The 13,156-nt window shown below is 34.9% G+C and overlaps 1 protein-coding gene across 7 annotated transcripts in view; it reads left to right on the top strand.

Moving 5' to 3' along the window:
- Positions 1-13,156, top strand: part of LOC135681927 (dynactin subunit 2) — a 53,997-nt gene that overhangs the window by 34,794 nt on the left and 6,047 nt on the right. For 4 of the 7 annotated variants that reach the window (XM_065196582.2, XM_065196583.2, XM_065196584.2 and 1 more), the window contains 3 exons: positions 6,496-6,714; positions 10,136-10,345; positions 11,370-11,464. In XM_065196582.2, the coding sequence (XP_065052654.1) occupies positions 6,496-6,714; positions 10,136-10,345; positions 11,370-11,464 (524 nt within the window). The other 3 variants (XM_065196585.2, XM_065196581.2, XM_065196580.2) reach the window with 3 other exon arrangements.

The raw sequence follows: 13,156 nt of genomic DNA on the forward strand, positions 1-13,156 counted from the left end.
TCTCTATCATTTTTGCGGAATCAAACCATTCCACTTTTAATTAGGTATGGAGCCATACCGGGTAACTTTTAAGTTCATTTGAACGCATAAGTACGGTACGGTTTTGCTTCGGAACCTCTTTCTCGAAAAAGCAGCTTCATTTGTAAAATAAAACAATTTTGCGTGTTCCACGTGCTTTTGATTCCCCACAAAGATATGATAATTGCTGCCAACACGAAGACATTCCACGTTACTGTACAACCCCCTGGGTATATACAGATTGATTTAACATTTAATTGCATATCCACATATTTCTCTAAATCAATCCCATTAATGTGTTATCAGTGGCCGTGTTATAAGAATACTAAGATTGTCTATGGACCATGTAGTAAAAAAGTGATTATTTTAGAGTTGAAAATGAAACCTCACCTCAACGCGCCTAGAAGAAATGACAACAAACACAAATATATTTAAGATGGCTGATATTTCGCCTTGGTATACGGGGCGCCGTCAGAGCGTACTTTTACAGTACAGATCAGATGTCACACGCGTATGTGACCCTTCCGAAAGGCGTTGTACTCTTGCCCAAACTCCTCGTGCATTGTTTTACAACATGTTATGCACTGTATGATGGTGTCAGGCTATTTTCATTCATGTACAAGAAAGTTAATCGGTTCCCGATAATTTTTTCAACCATGCCCGAATTTTTTGCTTGCTCTAAAGTGTTATTTCTTGATAATCAGAAAAATGAACGATCAATGTCGATACGATAAAAGATGTGGTTATTAAGTTTGAAATTAATCTTTTTAATCAGCTCAATTTTCTTGTGCCGTACGAGTTCTTATTTCATGATCATATTATGCATCGGAGCTCTTCGAAACTAATACAGGTCAGAAAGTGAGTAGATTACAAAATGGGTTTTCATTGAAAATGCACCTTTTGTGAGTACCGTCTAAAGCAAAATATCAGAATGGAAAACAGGCAACTTCTAATCTGGTTCATTGAAATATTAACAGTCAAGTTAGGCCGACTGAAGAACTTGAATTAGCTCCGAATTTGAAGGTCCTCTGCATTCATACTATGTGTTTCATTTCCATCAAACAAAAAAGTTCTTTCTCGCTGCTTAGTTTGTAGTCCTTATCGTTTGTATTAGGATTTATTTCTAAGTAAACAGCTAGAATCTTGTCAATGATAGCTGATATCTGGCAGCTGAAACTCAATTTGGATGCACAAGATATTCCCTCATGTCCGTCTCTGCAGCTTCAGATTAGATTGGCTTCCAAAGATAAGAGGAATAGGTTCTTATGTTATCAACGAGGAACTTCTTCTCAAAATATCTTACATACATTATTCAAGTATGAATCTTTTTTCAAGAGGTTGCCTTTTGTCTTGTTAAAAAGTCATCAACGTAAAATACCAAATGCAGAGGTTGCTCTTCTTTTTCCAGTTGGAAATGAGAGAGTTCTTGCAGAAATTTGAAAATTTGATTTTAAAACAAAGGAGACGAAACATGATGATAGATGTTATAATAAGATGCTAAAATATATAGCTCTAAATAGAATTGTACTGAGAGCTGCCGTTGGAGAACGTGCATTCCTGACTTTAATTCGGAATTCAATACGACCTCCCAGTCGATGAAGAACCGTCTTAATCAGTTTATCTCAACTAGATTAGCTGTTGTAGTGAACAAAATTTTATTTACATGCTGCGTCTTTCATTATATATCCTAATTGACAATGTCTAAAGAACCAACTGCAAAATCCCCGGTTACTGTTAGTTATCAACAGTCATCGATGCTTTAATTCAGGCTCGCATTCCCAATTTCATGGAGATGTTTTCGATGATTTTCGCTCATTTCAACCTATAACTTTTTAAAGAAAGCGATTCTAATGGCAGCTGTCCCAAACCAGGCCTTCAAGGGATTAAAGTATTTCTTAGCAATTTTATCTGTATCCTGCTGCGATTTTGAGAAAATATATTGTTAGGGTTCATAATGAATGCAAATTATGTGTAAGGTCAATGAAACGTTAGAGGATGGTTTCCCGAGCTGGCATTTCTTGTTAACGTGCATGCCAGACAGTAAACACCTTGCTAGTTTTGACCGCACCTGAAGAGGTTTCTTACTGCCTATTTCCTTTCTATATAATTAATATCTAATTATCGTTATCGTTTATTGATGATCTTGTCTTTTCATGAAACTGACGCGTTAAGTTATGAATTATGATAGCCATTATGATTGCTTGACCTTCTGATATATTTAGAATTTACTGGTGTACGGCTCCATTTGCAATGCTTTTTATATTTTTCTTCTACTCTGAGCTTTGATCTTTTAAAAACATATACTATACTACATTTCATCATATGTAATAAGCCAACTTCTTAACTCGTGAAGAAGTTCAACTTTTTCCCGATTGATGACCTCCTAATGAAAATTTATATTCCTTGTTCCGACTAATTGGTGTAAAAAAACGTTTTATACAAGAATTGATTTATCGTAAGCTTGTTAAGGTAAGTTCATGTTTGTTAATGACTTAAATAAAACAACTTGTAAGGTTTAAAAACTGTGATTTTTCGTGCTTTCTCCCCTCTAATTATTAGAAGGGTTTGAAGAGGACAGTTTCAAGTGTTCACAACTAGCGATTGCGAAAACATTTTTACTGAGTACAATTTTTTCATAAATTTATCAAACAATAAATTTTTTTAAAAAAAATTTAGGTTATCTTTGAACATATATTCCGCGTTTATTTTGTATTGTTAGTGGCAAAAACGTGCAAAAAAGGCCTAAATCTAGCTGCGAGGCACGTTTGCTGTCATATTCTTGAAATCTGATTGGTTAATGAGGTATTGTTCTGAATCTTTCCAACATATCCATTTGTGTCTCATCTCATTTTATCTCTATGGATACAATGCTTTTCAATCACTAAAAATGTTCATTATTTCTTTCTGGCCTCATGTCATAGAAAACCTTTCTCACTTCTAGAGGTCAAGATACAATGTTACTTTTAACAGATTCGCTGTGAGAAAACATGTAAATTTTTCCGAGTTATTGAAGACTGTGAATAGAACATATATAGATAATCCGATTTAGCTGCTACAGGTTTTAAAAATTCATAAATGAGTATCGCGCACTTATAAACATTTGAGTTACTGGAAAAGGCTAAATATTAAGTAACCAAGTTAAGCCTCGCAAGATTTTTGTAGATATGACTTTGAAGCCATTGAGGTGGGAAACACTGTTGCCATTCTAAAAAAGAAAGCAGAAAGATTGGTTAAAACAAGACTTCTTTTCCAAGAGAAGAGAATGATATTGATCTGACATTAAATATTTTCAAAAATGTCTTATTTGGTATGAAGAAAGCTTTAAAGTCCTCTGTATTTTCCATTTTATGCTTGCAAACAATGTAAGTGATATACGAGTTCAGAATTAGTTAAGGATATGATAAGTTAAATTAGTGAAGGCAAAAATTCTTTTGCGTTTGAAACATTTGTTGGGAAGTATAGCTTTGACATTGTTTTTGGTATGAGGAACACGACGAAAAACTCGAGTTTCATTTTAGAAAAGATTATCCGGTGTAGTAATCGACATTCCAAGAAAAACAATAATTGTGTGACTAGACCTTACTAGCAAAGGCTTGAAATATCTTGCAATTCAGAATCAAACATTTATTGAGTACATAACGTTACTACTTTTGCCAATAAACTAACAACAACTGTATGAAAGCATCAACAGTTTTTGTTAAGGTTGGAACAAATTGCAGTGATTTTTTGTTTTTCAATGGTTTAGTTCTTTCTTTATCCTCCTCTTAGTGAAACATGAGCAGTTTGTTAATCATAGCAGAAATTCTGCTTGGAAGAAAAGTATTATTTGAGTAGGAAAACCTCTTTAACTAGAGGATAAAAGCAGTAATTCAGGTTGAAACATTTTTAGCATCATTAAAAAAAGGAAATGTTGCTTCTTTTTGAAATGAAGATGCCATGAAATATTCTGATTCGAATTTTACTGACAGAATTCGCAATACCGGTGAGATGAAAGATTTCTCCTCCATTAACAAGTCTGCTCGATGAAAATATTACAATACCAAGAGTAGAATGCAGTTTCGTATGCAAGCATCAAAACAAACAGATTCTGTAAATAGACTTGACTTAATGTAAGATGCGAGCCTTTGTTTACCAGCTGCGATCTTCACTCAATTTAGCGATTTCATGCGTCAAAGTTTAGCAGTACTCCCATCTAAATAGTTCAGCAAAACCTTCACTCGATGAATCTTTAATGAGCACCGCAGCTTGTTTGAAATACTGGAAAAAATTTGACTAATTCAAGCGGCCAGCACTTCGTGTCGTAGTCTAGCGGTTATCATTGATTTGGTTAGCTCATGGTTGCTTTGAAAAGCCAATCTCGCCCAATCCTAATACCATGGAAAGCTATGCAATAAATTTCATTCCGGGGGACCTGGTAACCACCAAACAGCTACATACTACTTCAGCTTTCAAGAAAGCGCCATTATTATCGTCATTGTGCTGAAAAGAGCTTTTACAGAAAGCTTTGAAGACAGCTGTTTGGTGTTGACCACTTCAATTGTTCAATAGTAGTTCTTTCTTGAACAATGAAGTCGATTTATGAAGTTTTCAGCTAGGAGTAGTTCAACTTTGATATCCTGCACTTTGTACTTTACATCGACTTGGAAATCTGCCTCTTTGTGCTTCGCCTTATGGTACTTTTAATGGTTAAGCACACTGTTCTCACCAATGTTTTTATTCTACGACAGAGAACAACGGAAATGGGACCAGGTGATATACAGTTTTTAATAGACAATTACTATCTTATTCTTTCATAAAATAATGCTTCATTTTAGCCAAATATCGTGAGTCAGACAGATCTTTGTAGCCCTTAAGAGCCTTAACTTCTGCAATATGTTGCTATCTGCGCGCCATGTGTTACCACATGATATGAGAGATAAATAAAGAGCTGGATATCCCCAACTATGGTTGGTTAAGACAAGATCGAGGTGACTTTAGACCATATTCATCGTATGAGGTTAATACGTTTGCGACTAATTCCAGTACCAAATTGATTTTATTTCGCTGCTTGACAGTTTGGTTTAATTTCGCTTTATTAACGGTCTTGCGGGTGATTTATTGTGTTGGAAGAACATTCTGCGGCTGCATTCTACCCACTTAGGAGAGTGCTATATACTTCAAGTCAGGGACTATGCAGGTCTGTTTCTTCATGAGAAGCAAGAGAGGAAGACACAGGTGCAATACATTATCGCGCTAAAGGCCTGAGAATTATGTATATTCGTATTATGTCTTGATAATGAATGGACACGAAAGACTATTGTGTAATTTCAAGAATACGGCTTAAGGTACAGGAAGAATTTAGCCAACGAGATTCACTGGTGGAAATCAGCGTGATAATTTGGTAAAACATTTGTTTGCCAAGATATTCTACGTAGTGCAAATATGATCACGAAGAAGCAAACAAGTATTTCTTACAAGAAAAGAGACGTAAAATGACTTCTGGAATGTTCCTGCAAACATAATCTTTCTACAAGAAAATTAACAGATATAGATAATTCGCCGCAGCACAATACTGCTAGGGCAGCAACGACTTCGCAGCAAGGGAAAAACCTGCCGGGAGCTCTGTTAAACAACCACTGGCGCAATAAAACGGAGGTTCTGCCCTTAAACTTGAATTTTCTAGGATAAAAAAGCAGGTTTAGAGACAACACAATCTGCGAGGTGCTTTTAGTTGTTGCAGTTAACGTTTCTGGCGTGTTGCCTTATCACTTTATTCATCAACATTTGCTGATGGCGGCAGCAATATTGACTGCTGAAGAATTTTGGTTTGTTTGATAGAAGCCATGGTGCTCTAAGACTGTTAATTCACTTACCAAGTCTGGCAAAATACAAACATTGCATTTAGCTTTGAAGGAATCTGGTCACCTGTAGAATGCGATCAGTTCCCCAACGCTGAAATATCACCGCTTAAATATTGTATTTTCAATATCGAGTAAAAACGGTTACTTGGTAAGCCAAAAAATTTCACATAAAAATCCGTGCAGCTTTTGGTTGACCAGTGCTAATGAAGTTCGAATGGATCAAAACAAAGGACAATGTGATCCAGAAACAGAAAAAATAATAATCGATGCTTTGAAGATGTATCAAAAGAAGCCGGTGATGGCAACAGGGCCAAGTTACCATAGACAGAACTCAAGCCAGGAGGGAATATCCGGCAACTACCTGGCGAGCGCAATGGAAAGCCGGTATTCAGGCCAAGCTGATTCTACGCAAACAACAGACTCATTTAGATACCTGTCTGAGACTCGTCAAAGCATTGGAATTCGTGAAAGAAATATGCCTTCTCCGCTAAAACATAGTTCACCGCGACACCAAGCAATGGATCATAGCTCTGTTTCTCTCCCACCACAACAGCGGATGGAACATTTGACTCAAGAGACAGGCTTGATACATAACGGCCTCAGAGAATTTTTATATGGTACAAATTCTATGTTTCAGGAACCTCCCAACATGGCCTCAGCAAGAGAAGAACCACAACATCGACTCGCGAACAAAATACCAGAAGAGCTGATATGTGCACTCTGTGGCGAGATGTACAACGACCCGAGACTTCTACCGTGTTTACACACTTTCTGCAAAAGATGCCTTGAGCACACAGTAAACCCAAGATCTGCCACAATAACATGTCACAGCTGCAGAAAAGAAGTTTCACTTATGGTGAGTTAACCTATAAGTTCACTTTATTCTATTTGAAGTCCTATACTTCCTCTTGTTCTTATGAAAATCGTTGCTAAGAATTTCAGTGTCAAAATTTAGCAAATGAATATTGCAAGATTTTTCCTACCTTTGCAATGATATAATAAAATTTCCTTTACTCTCTTTATTTTCCGTGATTAAAGAATCAAGGTTTTTTATGCATTTTTGTTGTATTTTTGGTTCTGCATTAATGGTTCAATACCATGATCTATAGAAATATAACAGTACCACAGTCTAGAACAGAATTGATGGAAAAATGAAGTCTAATATGATTGGTTTTATCATACAAAAACATGCAATTATTCGAATAAAATATCAGAAAATCTACATTCTACAATTAATATTAAACATTAGACAGGTCTTGCTTTCGTACAAAATTTTTTCAAAATTATTTCTCTGGGATTTTCAGACACTTTGGGAGCTCAAATTAGTCCTGACATCTTTCTTGGTCATCAAATGCAACTCCCAATTCGCAAAAAGGTCTTAGAGCTTGTTTATTTTACAATTTTGATCGATAAATGAACAGTATTTTGATATTGTCTCGCGATTTCATTTTATCATTGGCATTGATTATGTCCACCATTTTAACAGTATGACTTCGATGTGGTTTTAGTATATTGTGGTTTTTTACATCTTCAAACAGAGCAAGATTACATAAGATAACTTCATGATGTATTAAATTTATTGATATTAGTAAATTTCTAGCCTTGTCAAAATTTTTCCGCTTAGCATCTTATTGGCTTAGCTTTCCGATCAGAGAGCAATTTAAATGCTTGATCAGTAACTCGAAGAACCGTTAAAAATTTTTAATTTACAACGGAAGTCATTAATAATACATAGATGACCTGTCATTTTAATGCACTGTTTACTCAAACAATTATTGATCAGCAAACTAAAATGATTCTTCTCTATTTCTTCAGTCAGACAATCTATTGAGTTTACTTGCCGAATTATGAAAGGAGAGTTGATTTGTGAGACCTATCTCTGTTCACTCTTCTAAAACAGTTATTGTTTGTGACGTAAGGTTTACTAAAGTCCTTTTTTTAGTTTTTTCAATGACATTGTCAAGCAGGGGCACCTGGAACGAGTCGATTACCGGGACTGTCTGACTGTTTCTAAGTTGGGATATAGATGTTAATGAGTCCGAATGGCGTTTGAATAGCAAATCTTATTCAGAATATATCTTTCATACCTTATTGCTAAAATTCTTAAACTATACTCACCTTAAAAAACGTCTTAGGGTTTGATTTCTTGAGAATTCCGACCGATGATGGAACAGTGTCTTGATATTTCACCAATTCATCTAGCAAAGATTTATGTGACAAAATTAAACCTAGTGACCTACGTTTCAAGCTTAATGGTTTTTTTTTCAGAAAGGTGTCAATGAATTTCAGCATTTCTCCTTCCTAGGCATATTAAAAGCATTTGCTGCTTCATTTTCAAAGCGTTTGAAATTGAAGCGATGAATCTCCTATCCTATAGAAGCTTGGGATCACTTGGCTGTTCTAGCCTCGTTTGGAAATTGGAGCTAGAGAGCCATATTAAATTTTAACATTGAAGTGGCGAAGGAAAATACATTAAAACATTGGTATAATATCTTTTCCTCTGCTACTTCAACTTGACAAAGTTTAACTTGAACCTATTGATTTGATCCCGGCGGGCTCAGACAGTTAGTCTAACGTATCTCATGTGAGTTCCGAAAACTCGGCGAAAGCTAAAATTCTAGGACATTGGACATTGAAGATTTTTTAAAGGCTGTTTCTTTTGTAGAAGACAAATAAGTCAGAACGCTTCAGATCTGTTCTAAGCACCTTATATTGTTCAGATAATGTTTTAGACGTGTTTTAATGGACATTACTTCGAAGAGATCAGATATATTTTCCCTGTTTACCTAAAAAAATTTGTTCGTGATTATTTATTGATACATTTCGTCCTTGATATGTACCTTTCTAAGATCGTTTATTTATCCATAAATTAATCTTTCCTTCATATAAGTTGTGAACTTTAGAACACTTTCCGTCTTCTTGCTTTCCTAACTCTTGCAACTTTTTTATTTCCAAACAAATATCAACAAACTTGATCTCACCACACTCTCTTCATACTTTTCTAAGCCCCCCTCCGCTTTTCCTTGTTAGGGTTTAACTATAGCCTTCTGGGTCTCTCCCTAGCATAATAAAAAACAATTACAGCTTGTTCCTAATAGTGGTTGTGAAAGCATTAAAATGCAGTTTGGGGTTACAAATTATTGTCTGCTATAAGAGTTCATTTTAGATGTTTTTAAGGTTATCAGCTTTCACCTTGCCTCGTTCCAGTTCACAAGGTTTCGGATTTATTAACATTTATTCAGTACAAAGGCTTACTTCATTGTGGAAAATATGTCAATATACGTCACAGTGAAATATAATCTAATTTCTTGTGAAACTGAGTAAAGGAAAATGCGAGTGAATTTAAGTAAGCTAACTCTGTCTTTTTATTGTATTAGTTTGGTTTATGGTTTAAATCAATGTTTAGTTGCACTAAGTGTTTTGAGAAATTCGTTTGCTGTAAAACTCATAAATGCTTGACAATGTTTTTACATAGTCTATTGATTTTTACATAAATTATGCACACTTGAAAATTAAAGACGATGTAAAACAAAAGCAATTTTAATAATTTCTATTCACCTGCCTCTCGTTTAATCCATTTGAAGAACTAGGAATTAAGGTTGCTAAATAACCTCATGCAAAAACCCCTTTATTTATCCTATAACTAAAGCACCTGTTTCTGATATATATGTAGGTTTAATTCAATATTTGTGCTTAGATTTTTTCACAGAGACCTAATTAGGAATCAAAATTTTTTCCACAGACTTCCAGATTTAAAATCGGGAGATTTAGCCTTCTTTGCTAAATGAAGCCATCAATAACATAGATGAGACGTTTTCCAATATAAAGGCAGAAAATATCACCCTACAACTTTCTAATATCAAATTTTACATTTTACCTCATTTCTGCAGTCTTTACGGGAGTAAGTAGATCACATAACAAAGGGCTAGCATTATTAGGCAAAGAATGCTAGGCGGAAAGAAATATTCTTAATTCGTTATTCTAATTGCGTTTAGATTAAGAAGGGAAGATACAGATAGTTGGTCCAATACTGCATCATTCTTTGGGTTATGGTTAGAATTAGGTCATGGCGCAATTGTTTTACTTTACCACCATAGGCTTGATGGATGGCACATGGCGTTGGAAATTTTCCTGAAAACGGTTTAATCCTAGAGATTTATTGTTAAGAAAGGAAACTTTGCCTACACATAACAGTAAATTGAAGCAGCAGTATTTTTAAAAATAAAATCAAAACAAATGTTCTTTACATCAAACTCTTTTGGTTTCTCATCTTGTAGGCAAAAGGTGTTAAAGATTTTCCTCCAAATTTTATCATTCTGAATATGCTTGACTTTGTTGCTGTAAAGAACAGTGACAAGAAGCCAATATTATGCAGCAGTTGCAATGAACAGCTTCCTGCTACCGCTAGATGCATCGACTGTATGGATTTTCTATGCTACGCTTGCCACAGCGCCCATGGAAGAGTACGAATCACCAAAGATCACCAGGTAATGTTTTATTTTTCATTACATTTCATTCTTGTTCCTTGATCAATTTTCAATTTTTTGTGTTTACAACCAGGATTTAAGTGGTAAGGGTAGCTGAGGCTCTTTGTTGTACCAGGGCCTCTACTCCTTTTTTGCTAATGCCAAACCTTTATCGATTTCTCTTCTAATGTCAATTCATTTTCCGTATTTATTAACCCCTCCCCCTTTTGTAAGGAACAATTTAATTTTCTCATTAAAACTTAGTTTACATTTATATATTTATTTTTATTTTCATATATTATTCTTACGAGCTTTTAACCCATTTAATTTTTTAATCACCATTTGGGTCACAAATTTTGGTATTTTTTAATATGTTTTGTGAAACTCGAATCTACACTGCTCTACACTAACGCAAACGAATGACAAAAAATAAAAAAAAGATATTTTACAGATTTCAATTTGACGATAACAAAAATGTGTCAAATTTTTTTTGATGAACCCTTTTATGTGAATCAATGAAAATTGATATTTTTTTCTTACTCGACCTCATCCTCAGCTTCTTGGACTTTTCCTGCCATTTTACTCTTCATATTTACAAGTTGAATTGCTGTAAAAGTAAGAGTGAGATATTATCTATTTATCTTGACCTTAGAATCGGCTTGTCTGATGGGCGCAGTCACAGAACACCTGTCACATAAGAGGATAATATTTGCTGGACAATGTTCTTAATTAAGCTACCAATGATTATTGCATTTTATCTCTAGTATGTTATGTGATTGCAGAGGGATTTTAAGTAATGTATTTGAGTTTATTTCACGTGTTATTCCGTAGAGCTGGAAACAGTCTCATTACTTGCTATATCGTTCGAGCTTTCTACTTTTCTAATCTCAAAGAGCACCCAAAGCAAGTTCCATGATGATGCAACATATTACAATGATATAATGTATATAGTTCTGCATGAGTTGCAGAATACAATAAGTTATGTTATAAAGTCTAGCATTAATGTCAGTTGACGGTTCATTGAAGCATCATTTCTTGCTTTTAGATTCTGACACTCGAACAAATAAAGATGAGCGAGGATGCCTGGAGGCTTCTACATCGACCAATAACCTGTGCAGTACACCCGGTTGAAAAGATACAGTATGTACGGTTATTTAGAGATTTATACATAGATTGACAATAGCGTACCTTGACTTTTCTGAATGGACGGAGGTGTAGAAGGTGACGCCCACAACGATAACACCAATGAGTAAATGTATTGTCTCAAATATGTCTAGCCTATGATTTGGGACCAGCAGAAAATTTTTTCAGGCGACTTTCAAAAATGTAGGTATCACATCATCACAACCCCTTGCCATATACCCTCCAAAGGGACGCATAAAGCAGGAAAGTTCTGGACATATCCATTTTATCACTCACTCCCTCCTCACAAATTGCAATTCTAAGAGGTATTATAGGGCTAGTGACTTAAAGATGAATAGTTGTTCTTAACTCGAGAGCAAATAAATCTGACAATATGCTACATTTGACTACAAGTCAAGAGAAGGCCCTATTCTCTAAACAACGGTATTTTTTACGTTCTTGTATTTTCTTGTACTTGCAGTTCTTCATTCTCAAAAAACCTTCTTCGGGCCTTAATTTTTTTGTGAGATCTAGAGCTATTAATAGCATCGTCAGGCAAAACATCTGCCTCGTTGGAAGTGGCTGCAATAACAATCTAAGTTACCATGAAAATTCAATTAGGTGCATCTGTTTTGTGCAGAAATTCAAACTGCATTTTTTGCACCAATATCAGAGCATGTACTTAAACTCTTTAATTATTCTCTTTTTTAGAATTTTCATTTCTTTTTCTTTTGTGTATTTACGTTTTTATCAAAGATTTCAATTGCTGAAGAAAGAAATTCTATATGAAATTTTGGAGATTCTATATGAAATCTGTCGCATCCAAGCGAAGATTTTCCTAAACTAAGGATGAAGGAATTTCTTAGCAACACCTTGACATGTGATTTGCATTGTGAAAAGTCAGCTGTGATGAAACATCAAATCGTAAGATGTAAAGTCTTTCGGCATCAGAAGATATGAAATTCTTATGCAAAATCTCAGCTTTATTTATCAAAGTTATACTTCAGCATTAGTGGTGTGTGCACTTCTGTTTGCACAAATTTTATTTCGCTTCTAGTACATATTGCAGGTCATGTCTTGCAGCTGCATATTTGAGACAAAGGTTTTGTTTTTGACGTGTAAACTATATCGGAAAGCTGGAATACTTAGGCATTCGCAAGACAGACAGACATAAACATTGATATATATGATACTGTTGTTTAGATAAACTTTTCCTGCTTGATAACTGCTCCCGTGATGTCATATGGCTCCCGTTAACTTCTTTGTGAAATTCCTTATTATTTTTATCGCGTTAAAAAACTCAAAATTGTTTTGCAGATGAAAGTGCCCGAATCTGTTTTGTAAAACGGCATTACACATTAATAATTCATCTGTTGAATATTAATACTTCTCTATCCATTAATGAGATTTCTTTTTGGAAAGGATCGGCCCAACTCAATTTTTACGTCTGACGACAGCTGTTAAAATCTGGTGTTTTCTGCCTCTACGTCATCCTGATCCTACATAATCACAACCCCGTAGGGTTCTATTAACCGAATATTAATGAAAATTCTCACTGAGATATTTCATGATGTTCATTTGAAAGAACTTCGGTGACTAGACTCAAAAGGAAAGACTGCTGACCCAAACCAGATGGTATGGAATTGAGCTGCAGTGTACAGTGTACACCAAAACTACGAACAGATTATTTTGTTCCGAAATTCTTTTACT

The sequence above is a fragment of the Rhopilema esculentum genome, chromosome 16 (genome assembly GCF_057945365.1).
Source record: "Rhopilema esculentum isolate cy_ngs chromosome 16, ASM5794536v1, whole genome shotgun sequence".
In the NCBI taxonomy this organism is placed as follows: domain Eukaryota; kingdom Metazoa; phylum Cnidaria; class Scyphozoa; order Rhizostomeae; family Rhizostomatidae; genus Rhopilema; species Rhopilema esculentum.